Genomic DNA, 20,223 nt, shown 5'->3' on the forward strand with positions numbered 1-20,223 from the left:
AAACTACTTTCTTTCATATTTTTTAATTCAGCAGATTTCTACTGACTTAAAGCCTTCAGCAAATTCATTGAAGACACAAGCTTCCAGGTACAAGGAAACACCAGCTCAAAGATTTCATTAAAGTCCCCAGCTACAAGCTAGGGTTTCACATACACACAATAAGTGGATGTTTTTTTTTTTTATGTGTATGACAGAATAGAAAGGCTTTACACTAGAGATCCTTGACATCACATACTATTGTGCATATGTATATTAAATTTGATAGAAAGCGTTCACTAAAAAGATACATCAGCTACCAATTTATATTAGAAATTTTGATTACTATACTAAGGCAAATATTTTCTTCAGTAAAATGTGATAAATAATAAAAAAGACATTTCATATTTTAAGTGCATTAAATAGAAACCAAACTAAACCATTGGGGTTGTTCTATTCATTTGTTTACAGATGCCAAAATTGCAATCAATTGTGGTGGTGAAACAATGAAAGATACTAATGGAGACGAATTTGATCAAGAAAATTATAACATGAGTGCAACATCATACTTTGTAACAGATAATAGAAAATGGGCAGTTAGCAATGCTGGAATATTTTTTGATAAAGCAAATCTCATTTACATCCATAGCACTACAAGTCCAATTCAAGTTGGAAATACTTCAACAGGAGCCTTATTTCAACAAGTGAGGTTATCTCCAGGATCTCTAAGATACTACGGCCTAAGTATTGAGAATGGAATGTATATAGTAAGTCTATATTTTGCAGAGACAGGATTTGATTGGGTATCCAAAAATAAACGAATTGATTTTGTTGCTGAATCCTGGAAGCGTTTTGGAAGGCGAATCTTCGATATTTATATTCAGGTATTGTGCTTTAAGAGATAAATCTTTTAATATCCAAGGATCTGAATTTTTTTCATATCTGTTATCTTCAAACTTCACTCTTTAGCCAAGGATCTGTTATCTTTTAATATCCAAGGATCTGTTAATTTTCTAATGACAAAACTATGCCATTTTACCTGTAGTAGATTCATTAAATGCTAAGAGAATGAATAAAGTAGAGCTCATCCCTGGTTCTTAAAACAGTTCCAACAATTTTCTTTTTTGTAGTAAAATAAAAATAAATTTTCATTAATAGAAAAGAAAAAGACTACATCATAATCAGGTGATAAGGCAACACCCGACATAGTGAGAAATACAATAGAACCTTTCAAATACTGCTCAGTACAAGCTATTCAAATTTCCATTTGAAAACCCAAAAACTTCCCCAAAGTTTTCCAAGGTCCTCTGTCCTCAATAGAAACTTATCTGGAAATACAAAGACCAAGACTGCAACAAGTTTGCTAGCATCCTTCACCAACCTTTCCAGCTTACAAGCTTTGTCTTTAGAATCCTTCTATTTCTCTCCTTTCATATGATCCAGCTAATTGCAGATGGTATACGCCTTCAAACCATCCTTTCTTAATGTTCCTTACTACCCTTCTCCTTCTTTCATCTCTCAGGCCCCTTCCAATCCATGAGATCAGCTTCCTTCATCTTTGGGTTCAAACCCCAAACCTCACTCTTCCTCTATTCCTCATCAGCAATTCCTTCTTCCTTCTCCTCCCACTCCTCCCAAACCTCACCTCCTTCACCAGTATGTTTCTTTTCTATTCTGTTCTTCCCTTCTTCTTCTCTTAAACTGTTCAATTGCTTTTCTCACCAGTCACTCCCCTCCCAGAAAAACTTAACCCAGTGATTTCCCAACTTCCACTTGTTTATCCACCAACCAACCAATGCTCACTCTTCCTTTCTCAGAATTGTCTTCCCCAACAGCGTTCTCAGCTTCAAGCCCCCACTTTCTCCTCTTATCCCTCCCTTGTAATTTCCTCAATCTCCCTCTATTCCCCTGTTTCCCCCTTTTCAACCCTGACTTCCGTTCTCTGCACTACTGTTCATCTGTTGAGTTACAACCTCGTGAACTCTCTGAGAAAATGGAAGCCACGCATGATTAGAAATTTTGATTCAAATTCGATCTGGTGCCATAACCTTGTATGGATGAATCTGATGGGAACACCTTTGTACTTATCACCCAAAGCCATTTGTCTTCCATTTTCAGACTTCTCTTACTCTCTTGGCTGTCTTTCAGAGAGTTAAACCTCTCCATCTTTGAAAAGGGATCTCTTTTCTCCAAATTTCCCCTCGCCCCCTTACTCCTTTAACTCTTAATTCTTTCTTCTGAAATCAACCAATAATCCCATAAACTGCTGATCCCCACCCCCTTTCTTTTGTGTAGCATTAGCGATATCGGTTATCACATGTTCTCCAATTCCTCCTTTATTTATCCCCTCTCCTTACTCTTGATCTCCCTTGTACTCACTCTCCCTATCCTCCATCTCCCACCACCTTCTCCTTCTCCTTTCATCCCCTCTTCTCTATCTATTCTTCTGTCTACTGAAGCCGCCTTCTCCTTCCTAAATGATTCATCAGCCCCCTCAATTATTATTCTCAATCATAAGGTTCTCCTGCAAATTCCAGAACCATTCTATCTGGAATATTGGCTATGACCTTGACCTCTACTAGGATCCTCGCCATGTCCAACTCCCAGGTTCTGTTTCTGTCATCATACTTCAGGAATCTGCTGCAGGAACAAGCAATTTCCTTAAAGGTCAGAATGCTCCAAGCATGCAGTGGGATTGCAACTTTTCCAATCCACATCGCATACTTCATCCTGCCAGCAACTAGCTCTCCAGCCACCGGAAACCACCAGTCCTGCTGTGAAACATAAACAGCAGAAGTTCCGCATTCAGCTTCCTCACCCCCAACACCACTCTTCCCCACTCTAACTTCACTGAAGTTTCAATCTTCTCCATCTCCGCATCTTTTTCAACCACTCTTCCTACCAGACTCGCCTGTAAGACTTCATCGTCTCCTCCATCTTACCCATCTTTCTAGTGTCCAGTATCACCTTCTTCACTTTAGCTTCCCCCACTCTCTCCATCTTACTCATCTTTCTGGCATCACTCACAGGTTTCTGAAGGCCCATTGTTCCTGATTAGAGTTTTTTCTGAACAACATATGCTAATATTACATTAGTAGTATCAACTAAAAAATTGGTTCATTTTTTCTATTGGATTTTGTTCTGTATCTTGGTCCATACTTTTATTATTAAAAAAGAAAAATATAAAAATGGTGTGCAAAGTTAAAATAAATTCATGCTAGAATAACTAAAACTTATTCTCTTAAGAGCTTAATCTCTTATATAGAAGGTTTAAATGCAACATGAGACCACTGTACAATCAGGGTTGTAAATCTTGCCAATATAAAGGCACCAGATCTCCTATTAACTTCATCCTAGTATTCTTTCTACTGATCTGATAATATCATAACATTTACAGCTCATGCTTTGAAGGTATGAATACTGGTACTTAAAACATGTTCTTATCCATGTCAGCAGAAAAAGTGAACTTTTGTCCATAAATTTATGATATATTTAATAATGGCTGTAATATAAATTATGTAAAACTTCCCTCCAACATGTAGATACCTCTGAGAACCTCTTGTCAAAAAGGTTTTATGAATCAGTATCTCAGTTTAAGCTAAGTTATCATCTAGTTTCATAATTAGAAGTAGTGCACTTCATGTAGAAAAAATTTCTAGATGACAAAGTTGATCTTAACCCACTTGGTGTTACGATCAGTATCCTAATTTGATTGCAATGTAATTTCACTTGTGCCTGTCCAAAAGTAAGGGAGTGCAAATAAGATGAATACATATTATGATTTATTTTTTGTTTTAAATTTTACTTTATTATGTTTTTCTGCAGTCTTAAATGAAGTAAAATATAACCTGTGGCAAAGTAAAGTGAAACCCCAAGTGAAAGTGAACCAAAAATTACTGTCCTGATTTGTACTCCTACGCATTTGCATTAGTGTAAATTTAATTTCACTACAGAAAGTTGAAAGTTGTTTCTCACCACCTATTTTTATTGAATATTTTTTCCAATTTTAAAGCTTTTATGTGGTGTAGTAAAAATTTAATTCTACAGGGGGATCTGAAAATAAAAGACTTTGAAATAGAAAAAGAAGCCGGTACAATGTTTAAAGGCATTGTAAAGGAGTTTAAGGCTAATGTAACAGAGAACTATCTTGAAATTCATCTCTTCTGGGCTGGAAAAGGTACTCAAAGAATACCTGAAGATGGCTCTTACGGATCATCCATTGCAGCCATCAAGTTTACTCCAGGTAATATCACATAGAATTTGATTAAACGCATACCTAATGTGTCAGATATTGGCTTGTCAAAAAACAGTGGTAGACATTCAATTGATATTATATTAAATATGATTATGAATTTCCTGAGTAGATTTCACACCAACCGTACCTGGCAATCCAGAATCACCTTCATCAAAAAGGACAGGCTTGATTGTTTTTATTGTAGTTGTTGTTACAATTGTCATCTCAACATCTGTCTTCGCTATCTTCTACATGAGACGAAGGAAAAGAAAAGGCATCCACAAGGATGAAGGTAATGTACGAGTATTAATAATTGGTTCGTCTATTTTTATCTTATGTCAGCTATCCTGTGCAGTATATTTATCCATTTTTTCTCCATTTTGTACTAAAATGGGGATGATATAATAAAAAAAGGCTTGCTAGACCTCTTTGTCCTCTGGCTGAGGATTGTCCCCTCCATTAGACCACTAGTGCCCATTGTCCCTTTGTCAACATTTATTGCAAATATCAACCACAATGGAAGTTGTGGAGGCTAGGTTTTACCTTGATAAACAAAAAACACCATTTGCAATATAGGCTCTGTTGTTTGCAGTGCAAATATGTACCAGATACAAATTTTGCATCTGTTTGTTTGTAACTATAATTTTCACTTCTACAAAATACGAAATTTGTACTTTTTGTCTTCTGAAGCGGCCCTAATTTTAGGCAAGGCTGCAGCCCTATTGCATAATCCTTTAACTGTAAAATAATTTGAGCTTACAAAAATTGAACTTGGGCCTCCTTGTGCCTTTCATGCACACAACAAATTGATACTCTTTTTTATATTCCTTTGAAAATCCCTTCCTTGGAATCAAATTGCCCTAAGTTAAATAACGTCATCTAAATTAATGTTGATGACTTTTTCGGACACAAGACTTTAAGTTCTTCAAACCAAATTATGGAGCTGCCTGCATATCTTTTGAAGCTTTGTTCTAATGAGAATTTCCATGGATCCAATAGAAGAATAATATCCACAAAATCTCTGAATTAACTTTTGATACATTCTATAATAAACCAGGAAAAAACACCCCTCCAAACTTTTTCTAGTAAATTATTATGAGGCTTATCCAATCTAAAGTTCAAGTTTTGTGTGGAAATTAGCTTGCATTTGGGTAATCTTCAGGATTTGTGTTTTTAATTTAGAGAGATATATTGTATATGATTGTATTTGGGTATTCTTTCAGGGAGGGTATTGTAGGTTATAGAGGTAAATTTGTAATGTTGATAAATTTTGGGGACTTCCATGTATTTATGGGAGGAAGAGGGGCCTCTGTGAAATTCTGCTATAATTGGGTGGTTGTTTATTTAAGCCATGATTGTATGCAATTAGGGTTGGGTGAGAGTGGACATTTTGTTGTAAGTATAAGAGGTAAGTCTTGTATTTCTTGTTCTCATAATGGATATTTCTCCCACTCTTCTCATGGATGTAGGCTACTGAGCCAAACCATGTTCACTCTAGGTGTTTTCTCTACTTCTTCCTATTCTCTTCTTGGTTTACTGTTCTCTTGGCTGCTGGTTGACATTTAAAGCCCTAGAGCACAAAACCCCAATTTTAGGCTTCATGTTTTGGAACTTAAAAAGTGATTTGACTTTAGATTGTGTTTTGAAGAAACACTTACAACACTTGGTCATATTTTTACCACAGCCCAAAGCTTAAAATCAAAAGATTATCTAATTATAGGTTATTTATTAGCTTATATGATTTAAATACAAATCTACTTGATGATGGACATACTCTATGCAAAATACTCTAAAGTTGGTATGCATTCAAGACTGTGTTTGGCTTATTTCTATCAAATTATGCTTGTTGTCAATACAACTAACTGGGTCACATTAGAAAGTGTAATAGGATTACACTGCAAGATAGCCCGTTGCAGAAGTTATAACCTATATATTTGTAAATTGCAGAGATTCTAGCAATAACTCCCAGAGCCAATATTTTTAGTTATGTAGAACTGAGATCTGCCACAGAGGACTTCAATCCCAAAAATAAGTTAGGAGAGGGGGGATTTGGAGCTGTTTATAAGGTAAGGTTTAATTAGATTTACAATTTATATTGCACTATCAAGTGGAAAATGCGCATGTTCTTTGCACATGGCAATTTTAGATGATGATGATAGTAAGTGTCCAAAATTTTCTACAATTTTTTTTATATTTCTATCTTTATAAAAATAGTTACCATTTGTCATACTTATTTTTGTTCAATATGATGAATATGTAATATTAGTGATAAGTGATGTTGCCCCAATCTTTTATATCTGTCTTTATGTACTTATTCATAACTCTTTTGTGTTTTTAACTTTCTTAATTTTTATTATTTAATTATGAAATCAAGGGTTAGCACATTTGACCTGAACTGAAAGGTTGAATTATTGATTTCCGACCAGATAGGTTTTGTATTTTCTAGTAGTTTGTGCCGCAAGGGCACTTTTGTAATTTTATCCTTTTATTACTGATGCTCTAATAGAAATAATATTCTAGGCACCGCTAGCCAAGGTTTTTTTTGCCTCTAAACTTTTCTCCTCTCTTCTCTTCTTTCTTCTCTTTTCTACTCTTTTCTCTTGGATAATATGGTAATAGCATATTTCTGGGCAGTAGAAGACAGCAGATCAATATTTCTCACCAAGAACTTACCTTTTTGATTGGGAACAAAAGTATTTTCTGCTCGTCCTGATTTGATCACTCGTTTTTTCCTTTTTCTGTCTTGGTAGTAGCGCCAAGACAAGTATTCATTGTGGTGGTTGAATGATGTGAAGAACATTTAACAAGTTTTTTTGGGGGTGTAAGTTCTGCCTCCTATGTTACAGTGGATCATGTGATCCTATTTGTTCCAGGTATTCCTTTGTTCATCTGCTCTGAGTTTGTGTAGTGAGCACATGGTAATTATTATTGAATTGTGGGCACTGAGTGACCATCTTTTTGTGAAGTGTAAGGTGTTCTATTGGCAGCTAGGGTTCATCAGCCTTTCTTGACAGTTTTAGGGTTATGGCTGAAGTGTTTTTCCTGCTCCTAGAATCTGTGATTGGTGTTTGGTTGAAGTTTGGTACTGTCATCTCTTTGTTTTGAGTTTATTATTGCTCTGTGGACTGTTTGAGGTCTGCTTTGCTCGTTTTGGGGTGATTATTGTTAAGGAAACAGTCATGTTAATCATCCCAAATCGTTGTGGAGGATTCAACTTCTTCTGGGATCACTTCTTCTCAGGGAATGCTAAATGGAGGGATGTATAGCATCAATTTTCCTATGGCTGTAGCCCCCCTGGATGGTGAAATTACCTAGAGTGGTCTAAAGGTATTAAAATATACATTTGTTGCAAGGGGAAATGCTGGTTATATTAATGGCAAGGTGTTTTCAGTGTTAGAAAGCTTGACGAAAAGGGAATAGAAGGAGAGAAGAGAAGATTGAACTGTTGGGAGAAAAAGAATAGTTGGTGGCTGCCCACCTTATATTAGGGTGACCATAAACAGTAGAACAGTGTTGTCTGTGACACACTAAAAGTATATAAACAACACTCCCCCTCAAGTTGGGTCATAGATATTTATCATTCCCAACTTGTTACAAAGTTCAGTGTGATGAGGGGCAAACACTCTCTCAGTAAGTACATCAACTAACTGATTCATGGACAATATAAGGAGTACAAATATCAGGCAATTCAAGTTTTTCTCTGATGAAATGCTTGTCCATCTAAATATTGTCCTACCATGAAGGACAGAGTTGTGGGCAATATTGATGGCAGCCTTGTTGTTATAGTACAGTGCCATAGGACTATCCAATAACTTTATAAGCATATTCTTCATTTGTAACAATTTAATAACTCCATGTGTCATAGCCTGGTACTCAGCTTCAGCACCTGACTTTGGCTACAACCAACTGTTTCTTGCTTCTCCAAGTTACAAGGTTACCTCCTACAAAGGTACATTACCTAGAGGTTGATCTGTTGTCATCTATGGAGTGATCCCAAGTCATACAAGGAGGATCTTGTATAAGATTTACCTATTGAGGATGTAAATAACTAATAGCTGGTGAATAGAGCTAGAAGAAATATGAATGGAAATAGGAAATTGAACCTATATCTCATCACTATTACTCTCCCCTGATGAGAAGCAGTAAAATACAGTTGGGATTCAAAGAAGGTGATGTCTAGGGACACATAAGATTTACCTAACACAAGATCATAACCCCTTTTGAGATGAAGGGTAGCCAAGAAAGACACAAGGAATAGAAGTTTACCCCATGAAGGAGACAAATTATGAACAAAGCACTTATACCCAAACACGTGAAAGGGGAATAGAAGAAAGGGGAGACTAAGGATACATGAGTTTATGGGGGCCTTGAACTTGAGAATTCTTCTAGGCACGTGATTAATTAAATATGTGGCAAAAAGAATAGCATCACCCCAGAATTTTTTTGGCATGTGCATCTGCAGTAGTAAACCACAACACACTTCCAACAAGTGCCAGTATTTTTTCTCAGCTACACTGTTTTGTTGAGGTGTCCAAGAGCAAGAGATTTGGTGTAACATTTCATTTGTAGCAAACAACTCAATCAGTCCATGGGTAAAATATTCCTTAGCATTGTCTAATTGGAAGATCTGAAAATCCACATGAAAATGGGTGTAAATCATGCAAGAGAAGTCCTTTATTATATGTGGAACTTCTCGGAAGTGAAGTAAATATATCCAAGTATATTGAGCGTAGTAATTATCAATAAAAGTTATAAAGTACTGATAACCACCATTAGTCATAATAGTAGCAGGGCCCCACACCTCTGAATGAACAATGTGAAAGGGAAAAAAATATCTTTTATTATTCAGTAGAAACAAAGTTATACAATGTTTGCTTAACTGACAAGTAGAAAATTGAAATGAAGATAGAGATGCTGACTTAAACAAAGTTGGAAACAAGCACTTTAATGTTTCAAAAGACAAATGACCTAGACAATGATGCAACAAATAAAATTGACTTGTAACATGACTATTACTGTGACTAATAAGAGTTGTAGAAGGAAGTGACTTTGATCCAGTATCATCTTCAAGAACATAAAGGCTTACCAATCATATGGTTGGTAACAATTGATATGAAGAAAACCATCCACTAGTCTCACCTTATCCCTCCCAGATAACAATTGATATGAAGAAAACAATGTAGGCTTACCAATTATATGGTTGGAAGCCTCGAAGTCAATGATCTAGGAATCTGTTAGAGTTAGCCGAATAAGGGTAGATTAGTCAACTCACCTTGGTTAAGTTATGAGCTTATGTGGCAGTCTTATTAGAGGTTCTCTGTCCCATACTTAAGTAGGGGCAGTTTAGTCCTTGTACATTTAATTAGAAGCCTAATCACTATTAAGAGGTCAACTAATAGGGTTTAGCTATCAGGTTCGACAGTTCTTTCATCTTCTTCTTCTTCTCTTCTTCTTCTTCTCCTTCTCTTTCTTCTTCTCCTTACTGGTTCGGACTACTGTAGCTACAATAGAAACATGGTATCAGAGCGTGACAACTTCAGTTCGTGACCTGTTTCAGTTTGTGACAACTTCAGTTCGTGCTTCAGTTCTCTCATTTTCTTCACTGGGCTGTCAATGGAGAAAAGTGGTTCATCCCAGGCCTGAAACATCACAGCTCTTCTTTTTTTCTGGTGCACAGAACCTCCTTTCCTAAGAAAACAACTTCAGCAGTGAATGGTTGGCTGAAGCTCTCAAACGAAGGTTGGTTATCTCTCCTCTGTGTGCTGTTGGTATTTCTGGGTTGAAAATCTTCAAGAACTTGAGAGGACTGATCAGAACCTAGAGAACTAGGTTGGTTGTTGCCCTGGTTCTTGGAAAAATTCCAAGAACAGGCTGTGTTTACAGTGACCAAATGGTGTAAGGGCTGCTACTGTAGGTGGCCGAATGGTGCAAGGTGTAATGCAATGGTACTAGTTGAGTTTTTGTTGGTCTTGTGGTGCCCTCTTAAAAGCGTTAAAGCAGGTCTGTATTGTGTGTGACAGCTATGGCTGTGTGGTGGTGCTTGTGATGCACAAACTCTGTTGAGTAGTTGTAAAAGAGCTTGCATGTGGTTAGTAAGTGCTGAACGGTGTAGTCTGTGTTTTTTTTTGTGAAATCAGTAGTGGTGTGGATAAGAACAAAGGCATGTGTATCTATCATTGTGTTTAGGGACTGTGGTAGGTTCTGGAACATCAAACTCTTGACAGCAGCACTTAGTTGGTGATTGGGAATTCAGATTAGAGGCAGCATTGAAAGAGTATCATGGCAGCAATGAGAGATGGATGTAGTGATCAGAAACCTAGTGTGGTGGTTTCCTCTGACTATCTAGGTGTACAGATGACCTCAATTAAACTGAATGGTGAGAACTATGTTCCATGGGCCAAGTCGGTGGAAGTTTTTCTCAAGGCAAAGAGAAAAGTGAAGCATGTGAAAGAAGATAAACCACCGGCTGACTCTCCAGGGTTTGATGATTGGAACAGGAGGATGCTCAAATCATGACATGGCTATGGAACAGTATGGAACCCAAAATAAGTGCCAACTTCATGTTCTTAGATACAGCTAAGGACATATGGGAACATGCCAAGAAGCTGTATTCTGGGCAAGATAATACTACAAGGGTATATCAGCTCTATCAGGAGTACTTTGGTCTGCAACAAGGAAATAAAACCCTAGAAGAGTACTATGCCAGTATGAGGAACCTCAGAAATGAACTCAATGTCTATCATCCTCTCACTCCAGATGTTAAGGTTCAGCAACAACAGAGGGAACAACTAGATGTCACAAGGTTCTTAGTGGGGTTGAAATCAGAGTATGAACCAGTTAGGGCCCAAATATTGGGGGGCTCCACCCTTCCTACACTTGAGGAAGTGTTTGCTCGGCTTCGCAAGATTTCTTTGGGACAGACAGAGAATCCCACACAGTCTGATAGATCAGCTTTTGTGACAGCCAGAGGAGGTGGACGTGGTACGAAAGGGGGAGGACATGCCTCCCGAGGAGGTCGTGGTGGTTCCATATTTGGCCGTGGTGATGGTCGTGACTCAGGGGGAGGCCGTGGCAAAGAAAAAGACAGCTCTACAAGGAAGTGTACCCACTGTGGCAGGGAAGGACATTCCGTAAATTTCTGTTATGATCTTCATGGCCGCCCTCCCTCTAAATGGGCCAATCATGCTATTGTTGGTGGGGTTGATGTCAGTGATAATCAACAGGCAGACCTAACTGCTTCCACATCTACATCTGTTTCCAGAAGGGAGATGGTGAGTGTACCGCGTGATGAGTATGAGCGGTTCCTTCAGTCCACTTCACAGCACACTACTGCTACTCTTGCCCACTCAGGTATAGCTTGCCTGTCATCTAAAACCTCTCCTTGGATTATTGACTCTGGAGCCTCTGATCACATGACCGAGACTCCAGGTGTGTTCTCTTCTCTCTCTGAAACTTCCACATCTCAAACTGTTACCCTTGCCAATGGTTCCTCCTCTCCCATCTATGGTGTTGGAAATGTTGACATGGCTTCTCTTTCTTTATCATCTGTTCTATATGTCCCTAAGTTTCCATTCAATCTTATGTCTGTTAGTAAATTAACCAAGGCTCTTAACTGCTCTGTTACTCTTTTCCCTTCCTCTTGTGTTTTTCAGGATCTCAAGACGGGGAAGAAGATTGGTGGGGGGCATGAAGCTGGTTGATTGTATTACCTTGACGGTGGTGGATCGTCAGTTGCACTTCAGACTTCACTCACTCCTCTACGGTGGCATTGTCGACTGGGACATCCTTCTCTCAAGGCACTCAAGATACTAGTTCCGTCTTTGAGTCATTTGTCAGTGTTACAGTGTGAGTCGTGTCAGTTTGGGAAACATCGTCGTGTTTCCTTCAGTCCTAGAGTTGAAAGTCGTATGTTGAATCATTTTGCTTTGGTTCATTCAGATGTTTGGGGCCCGATCAAAATAGAGTCTTATAATGGTTACAAGTATTTTGTCACTTTTATTGATGATTGTTCAAGAATGACATGGATTTATTTAATGAAAGAAAGGAGTGAATTATTTTCCATTTTTCAAAAATTCCATGCTGAAATATGTACACAATTTGGTGTTCCAATCAAAGTTCTTCATTCAGATAATGGTCGTGAATATTTTCTAACTTCCTTTTAACAGTATTTAGAACAGCATGGCATCATTCATCAAACTTCTTGTGCATCCACTCCTCAACAAAATGGGGTGGCTGAACAGAAGAACCGTCATCTCCTTGAAACAGCTCGGTCTATTCTTCATCATATGAGTGTTCCTAAACGGTTTTGGAGTGATGTTGTACTTACTGCGTGTTTCCTCATTAATCGGATGCCCTCCTTTATTCTTCATGGTCAGTCTCCCTTCTCTATCTTGTTCCCCACCTTGTCTCCCTTTCCATTAACACCTCGTATCTTTGGCTGTGTGTGCTTTGTTCACAATCTGAGTCCTGGAATAGACAAGTTGGATGCACGCTCCATTAAGTGTGTCTTTCTTGGCTACTCTCGGACTCAAAAAGGGTACAAGTGTTACAATCCCATTACTCGGAAGTGCTATGTCTGTCCTAATGTCACCTTTTTTGAGTCTGTTCCCTTCTTCTCAGGAACTGAAGCATCTTCGTCTCCACCTTTACTTCCTCTTCCTCTTCCGATCAGTGATCTCGTTCCGGGTGTTCCTGTTGGAGTTGACTCGTCACCTCATCCAGTGCAGATCCCTACTAAACGACCACCAATTCGGCAAGTGTATACACGTCGAACGACACCGGCCCCTCCTCCAGCTTCTACCTTGTCCGCGGATCCTGTCGTTGCTCCTGTTGCTGAACCTTCAGGACTTGACCTACCCATTGCCTTACGGAAAGGTAAACGTAGTTCTACTCTCCATCCCATTTCCAATTTTGTTTCAGTATCTCGCCTTTCTGCCTCACATCGCCAGTTTGTTTCACTATTGTCATCTATTTCCATACCTAACAATGTCCAAGAGGCTCTTAGTTCACCTGGGTGGAGGCAGGCAATGGAAGAGGAACTCTCTGCTCTTCAACATACTCACACGTGGGAGCTCACTACTCTTCCTCCTGGTAAGCATGTTGTGGGTTGTAAATGGGTGTATACTGTTAAATACTTGCCAGATGGTAGTGTGGAGCGTCTGAAAGCCAGACTTGTTGCTAAAGGGTCATAGTTGTATGGAGTGAACTATATGGAGACCTTCTCTCCAGTGGCTAAGATTAGCTCTGTCTGTGTGTTAATTTCCCTGGAAGTTATGTATGACTGGCCCTTATTTCAACTTGACATAAAAAATGCCTTCCTTCATGGTGATCTTATAGAGGAGGTATATATGGAGCAACCACCTGGGTTTGTTGCTCAGGGGGAGGCTGGTAAGGTGTGCAGACTGAAAAAGGCAATTTATGGGTTGAAACAATCGCCTTGTGCTTGGTTCGGGAAGTTTAGTGAAGTGGTGAAGAATTTTGGAATGAAACAATGCCAGGTTGATCACTCAGTGTTCAGCTATGACTCAGAAGCTGGAAAGATTTTATTAGTGGTCTATGTGGATGATATTGTCATAACTGGCAGTGACAAATTGGGGATCGACAAACTCAAGGTCTTTCTGCAAAATCATTTTCAAACAAAAGACCTTGGAACATTGAAGTATTTCTTGGGTATAGAAGTTGCTAGATCAAGACAAGGTGTAAACCTGTGCCAAAGAAAATATGTTCTCAATCTATTGGACGAAACAGGACTGTTAGGTGCAAAACCGGCTAAGACTCCTATGGAACCAAGTGTTAAGTTGAGCAGTGATACAGGGGAAATATTTGATGATCCTGGAAGGTATAGACGACTAGTGGGGAAGCTGAACTATTTGACTATCACGAGACCAGACATCTCCTTTGCAGTCAGTGTGGTGAGCCAATTTATGCAGAACCCTCGTATATCTCACTGAGATGCAGTTCTTAGAATTGTAAGATATTTGAAGGGAGCTCCGGGCCGTGGGCTATTGTATAAACCAGGAGGAAAACTTGAAGTAGTTGGGTACACGGATGCAGATTGGGTGGGCTCTGTGTCTGATAGAAGATCTACTACAGGTTACTGCACATTTCTTGGAGGAAATCTTGTGACGTGGAAGAGTAAAAAGCAGACGGTTGAGGCTAGAAGCAATGCTGAAGCCGAGTACAGAGCCATGGCACACACTACATGTGAATTAGTGTGGTGAGGAATCTCCTACAAGAAATCAAGTTCCACATGGATAAACCTATGAAGTTGTACTGTGACAATCAAGCTGCGCTCCATATCTCATCCAACCCTGTTTTTCATGAGAGAACAAAGCACATAGAGATTGATTGCCACTTTGTGAGGGAGAAGGTTCTTACTGGAGAGATAAGCATAGAACATGTAAGCTCAGGTGATCAGTGGGCAGATTTGTTTACAAAAGCCTTAAGCTCAGGGAGAGTGAACTATATATGTAACAAGCTGGGATTATATGACATATATTCTCCAGCTTGAGGGGGAGTGTTAGAGTTAGCCGAATAAGGGTAGATTAGTCAACTCACCTTGGTTAAGTTATGAGCTTATGTGGAAGTCTTATTAGAGGTTCTCTGTCCCATACTTAAGTAGGGGCAGTTTAGTCCTTGTACATTTAATTAGAAGCCTAATCACTATTAAGAGGTCGACTGATAGGGTTTAGCTATCAGGTTCGACAGTTCTTTCATCTTCTTCTTCTTCTCTTCTTCTTCTTCTTCTCCTTCTCTTTCTTCTTCTCCTTAATGGTTCGGACTACTGTAGCTACAGTAGAAACAGAATCAATAGGGATAAAAGAAGTATGGGAAGCAGAACCCTGGTTACCTAAAGCTGCAAAGGAAGTTGAGGGAGCACTGTTATTTCCCTCTAAGTTACATAGAGACCAACTGAACTTCTCCAACTGATCACATGTAGAACTCAGTAGATTCTTCTGGGGTAGAGTTCTGAGTAGGTGCAGTAGGAGCTGTAGGAGACTGCTCATCATGCACGTGTACCAACTGATCACATATGCTCCTCAGTGTGCCATCATATACCATAGTGATTGCATCACAATTTGTCCTTGTCAACCTCATCCATCTTAGATGGTTCACCCTTCTTCACAACCTCCTTACAACTAAGGCCACCTACTCCCCCTCAGACAAATTCATCACCTACCTTTTGCTCTCTTCAGATTGGATGAGAGCATAAGATTCCTATAAACTTGGAAAATCCTTGCTTCAAAAGATTTGAACTCTAATAGGTTCATACACTGAATGCGAACCAGCAAGAAAGGCGAAAGCACACTGCTGAGACACTAGCTTTCTATAGTCCTCAGCATCTTCTTCATTCTTCCAATCAATAGTCTGATAGTAGTGCAACTCTTTCCATATGGATGTGAGAGTAGAATAATAGGTACATATAGACTTCTCACCTTGTTTACATGCAGCCAACTCAACCTGTAACTGAAAGATTCTTGCATATTCAGAATATGTGGCCTTAGCTTGATCAACAAGCAAGACATCACCGTACAGTTTTTTAGTTTCATTTGTCATGTTCAGGGCCCTTCTCCATAGATCCAATTATACTTCCATTCAAGTACCCAGTCTTGCCTGTTGTCAAGGTAACAAAGCGCCCTTGGAGCATGGTTTTCAAGGCGCCAAGGTGAGGCTAGGCGACAGGGGGGGCGCATTGTCACCTAGTCACCTAGGCAGGAACCTATGCAATGGATTTTTTTCAATAAAAACATGTATCCTAGGGTAGTTCCCTAGGTTCCATAATCATATTTCCTTAATAAATATCCATAATTTTCATAAGAAAAGTATAAATTTCATGTTAAAGTATAGAAAATCAACATATTCCAACATATTCATGAGAAGAAAAAGAAGAAAAGAAATTTCAAAAAATATAGGGGCTGAACCCCTATTTCTGTTATAGGAGAAGAAGAAAAGAAAAGGTGGAAGAAGAAGAAGAAGAAAATGTGTTGATTGGACAACATTTTATGTTCTTCCTTACTTATTGGTTCAGGTTTTGAAGTCTTTGAGGGTTCAATACAGCATTTAGAAATGTTTGTGTTGATTAAACCCTAACAAATAAGAAAATAATAAAAAGAAATTAGTATATAAACACACAAAATAAACATTTTAGTTTAAAAATGTCTATTTTATAATTATAAGCTCAAAAAATTAAGAATACAAAAGTTTTTTATAACACGCTAAATGCCGTATTATTTTCTTATTTGTGAGGGTTTAATCAACACAAACAGTGCTAAATGCTGTATTGACCCCTCAAAGTCTTCAAAACCTGTACCAACAAGTAAGGAAGAACTTCTTCATACTAGTCTGAGCTATAAAGAGTTATCACCATTGTGTATGTATACTCTATGATTAAGCATCTAATGACAACATGAGAACATTGAGTTGGATGCACTATATAGGGACTCATGTGGATGCCTTTATTCTAATTTATTAAAAGAAAAAATAACATACTTGTAATCAAACCATCTTTTCAATGTAGATAATGAACTGGGATCCAACCATGATTGGATTGGTCAGATCCCCTTTATTCATGAAATCATTATAATATATACATAGTCAATATCAATTACCAAGGCGCAAATAAAAAAAGTTAAAGAACAGAAATTTATACAAGAAGTTTAATGCATAGAACATTTTTTCCTCATGTCTTATACCCAGGTTTGAAGCACAGAATTATGTTCTATTGACAATTAATGCCAAATTTTGGAAAAATTTTATCATGAACGCAATTTAATTTTATTATTTGTTCAATTGGTTTAAGGTTCACTGTTGGGTTTTAATTAGAAGCACGGTTTTTGTAAAAATAATTATTTAAGGACAGTCAAACCAATTTTCATTTTAAATCTTTTTAATCTGAGTAGGAATCTGCTGAATTAAAAAAAAAAATGTAAAAGAAAGTAGTTTCTTGAAGAGAGAAGGAAGAGAGAAGGAGAAGAAGAGAAGAAGAGAAGTTGAAAAGAAAAGAGAGCAATCATCTGGCCGCCCCCTTCACTTATTATTTATACTAAAATAATAGAACTGTACAAAGACAACTATGCCCTTATACGGCGGCAAAACATAAAACAGCATATATAACACTCAAAAACATAAAAACATTTGGACTCACATAACTACTGTAGTCCCCACCTCCTATCTAACAACTAACATAAAACATCTAATCAGAAAAACATCATAAAACTAATTAATCTTCAACAATCTGATTGAACCAATCTGACCATTGGTCTGGTCTGGTTTTGGAAACACTTGTCTATCCATGAATCAGTGTGGAGTCTGTGGAGAGAAGGTAGTTTTATCTATCATGTGCATCCATGTAATTTAGATATATAATCTGTATGGATATCATAGTATTGCCGTTTTATGTATTTCTAGCCAGAGTATAGACATGATGAGATGAATATCAACTATTGTCTTCTAATTTTGTTTCCATGGGTCCTGTCATGCCTGTAAGGCTCTGAACTTTGGATTTTTTTTTTTTTGTTTTTGCTAGCACTGGTCAATTGGTATTAATTTCATCATACTTTTTTCCTTCGTTTTTCATGCTCAATAAACATTGCAGATATTTAAAGGAAAAGAAGTTGAAGATATTTTTCATAACCACAGAAGCTTATATACATGCCTTAAATTTATACTGAAAATTTATGCAGGGAAAACTCTATGATGGGAGGAACGTGGCTGTGAAACAACTCTCAGTAGTATCCCCCCAGGGAAAGGATCAATTTGTAACAGAGATTGCTACGATATCTGTTGTTCAACATCGCAACCTTGTGAAACTATATGGATGCTGTATTGAGGGTGATAAACGAGCTCTTGTTTATGAGTATCTTGAAAACAAGAGCCTTGATAAGGCACTCTTTGGTATGAACATATCTCAGTTCTCTATGTTTTACCCCAAAGCAGGATACGAAAAGATAATTAATCTATATTAAATTGGAGCAAATTTGCAGGGAAGACTCATCTATATCTTGATTGGCCAACACGCTATGAAATCTGCTTGAGGACAGCAAGAGGCCTAGCTTATCTTCATGAGGAATCCAATCCAAGGATTATACATAGAGATGTGAAGGCTAGTAACATTCTGCTTGATGCCGATTTGAACCCCAAAATTTCAGATTTTGGTTTGGCCAAGTTGTATGATGAAAAGAATACCCACATTAGCACCCGAGTTGCAGGAACAATGTGATCACCCATAACCAGACATATATTTACTTATATCAAATCATAATAAGTTGTGTATTACTTCTCTTTTCTAATTGAAATTAGTAACTCCAATTCTTAGTTTTATGTATTTGTAGTGGATATCTTGCACCAGAATATGCTATGCGTGGACACCTAACAGAAAAGGCTGATGTCTTTGGATTTGGAATTGTTGCTCTTGAGGTTCTCAGTGGAAGGCCAAATGCAGACTGCTCAAATTTGGTTACAGAGAAAAAGTATCTTCTTGAATGGGTATGAAAAGAAACAATCTACGTAAGTTTTCTATTATAGTGGTACTATTTATAAAATTCCTTCTTGACACCATCATTTCTTAATTCCTTAGGCATGGAATCTACATGAACATCACCGTGAACTGGAATTGATGGATCAAACACTTGAAGAGTTTGATGAAAGTGAAGCCTGTCGACTCATAAGAGTGGCTCTCCTCTGCACTCAAGCATCACCAACACTACGACCTTCCATGTCACGTGTTGTGGCCATGCTATCCGGAGACATCGAAGTGGGTGAAGTCACATACAGGCCTGGTTATTTAACAGATTGGCAATTAAATGATATTATCAGCTCTCAAGCTAGCAGCAGTACTTTTTCAACGTTGATGCCAAGCTCAACGTCATCAAATCCTAATCTAACCATGAAAGGTAATTCCAGTCCCCCCACAAGTGTTACTCAACCAATGCTCCATGACAGTCAGAGAGAGTATGTTGTTTTGACATAAAAAAAAAAAAAGAAAAGAAATGATAGTGTTAATTTCATATTACCCAGACCAAATTGACAGGAATCCATATTACCCAAACCAAATTGCTCTGTTTAGTCGATTTGATCATTTTGTGACAGAGGCTTAGTTTGTTTATAGTGTTAATTTCATTTGTATTGGTGTACATGCATGGGAGTGCAAATAGGTTAAGTGTAAATTCTGCTTTACTTTTGCTTCAGATTTCATTTTGTCATGTTTATTTGTGAGAACTGAAAAGTAAAATATGAAGTAAAATTATGTGATCCCCTCTTATATGAGAAAGAATCGAGGCAGGAAGAAGGCGGTGCTAATTTTGCATTAGTTTTTTTATACAAATTTTTGCACTACCAGTGAATTAAAAATTTAAAATGAGACAAAAAGTGCAAATTTTGTATCAGGAAAAATTGCAAATTATATTTACAAGCAAATGGAAGCAAAACTGAACCAGGTGTAAAATTTGTTTCCAGTTAAAATTTGCACCGAAAACAAACAGAGCCTAAGAGAAAACTTAAAAACAATTCGAAGTGAAAGCTTACCAATCCTCTTGATGACTTGATATGGTAAAAAAATTTGGTAGAGTTTCCTATCGTATGGTTAGGAGGAAAAGACAAAATCTTTTTCATTTTTCAGGTTTATTGGTGAATGCCTGATTGGACTATACAACAATGGCTCCCATACCAATAAACCCCCCTCCCCCGCTGTGGCAGTGGGATTTGATCTCAAATCTCTGCCTTTTGATCAATGAATAAATAAAAGATGCTCCAGAACAGCACATAAACTATCAATTACCCTCAAACCTACGAGAGCATAAATCTTTCCAAATCAACCACTTCCAATCACCGCTAGTTGATTGGGCATTATGTTTTCAAGGGGAGAACCAGCGGCAACAAGATACGCACTCTGGGCATCCGTTTACGTATGGTGCAATCTGGGGTGATCATTTCAAGCTGGCCCTGCCTTGATCGCATAAGCCTGGCCCAGAAATATCAGGCTTGGGCTTAGGTTTTGTGTGACTAGGTTTAATATT

At 37.9% G+C, this 20,223-nt stretch overlaps 1 protein-coding gene across 7 annotated transcripts in view; it reads left to right on the forward strand.

The window, feature by feature from the left end:
* Positions 1-19,410, forward strand: part of LOC104587679 (putative LRR receptor-like serine/threonine-protein kinase At1g56140) — a 138,654-nt gene extending 119,244 nt beyond the window's left edge. For 4 of the 7 annotated variants that reach the window (XM_010245378.3, XM_088901960.1, XM_088901963.1 and 1 more), the window contains 8 exons: positions 448-860; positions 4,024-4,219; positions 4,341-4,502; positions 6,158-6,276; positions 17,893-18,103; positions 18,193-18,424; positions 18,541-18,694; positions 18,786-19,410. In XM_010245378.3, coding sequence (XP_010243680.1) covers positions 448-860; positions 4,024-4,219; positions 4,341-4,502; positions 6,158-6,276; positions 17,893-18,103; positions 18,193-18,424; positions 18,541-18,694; positions 18,786-19,178 — 1,880 coding nt within the window. In that variant the 3' untranslated portion in view covers positions 19,179-19,410. The remainder of the gene's footprint in view (positions 1-447; positions 861-4,023; positions 4,220-4,340; positions 4,503-6,157; positions 6,277-17,892; positions 18,104-18,192; positions 18,425-18,540; positions 18,695-18,785) is intronic. The other 3 variants (XR_016084426.1, XR_016084427.1, XM_088901962.1) reach the window with 3 other exon arrangements.
* The last annotated feature ends 813 nt before the right edge of the window (positions 19,411-20,223 follow it).

The sequence above is a fragment of the Nelumbo nucifera genome, chromosome 3, assembly GCF_055504915.1.
Source record: "Nelumbo nucifera cultivar China Antique chromosome 3, China Antique-T2T, whole genome shotgun sequence".
Taxonomy (NCBI): Eukaryota; Viridiplantae; Streptophyta; class Magnoliopsida; order Proteales; family Nelumbonaceae; genus Nelumbo; species Nelumbo nucifera.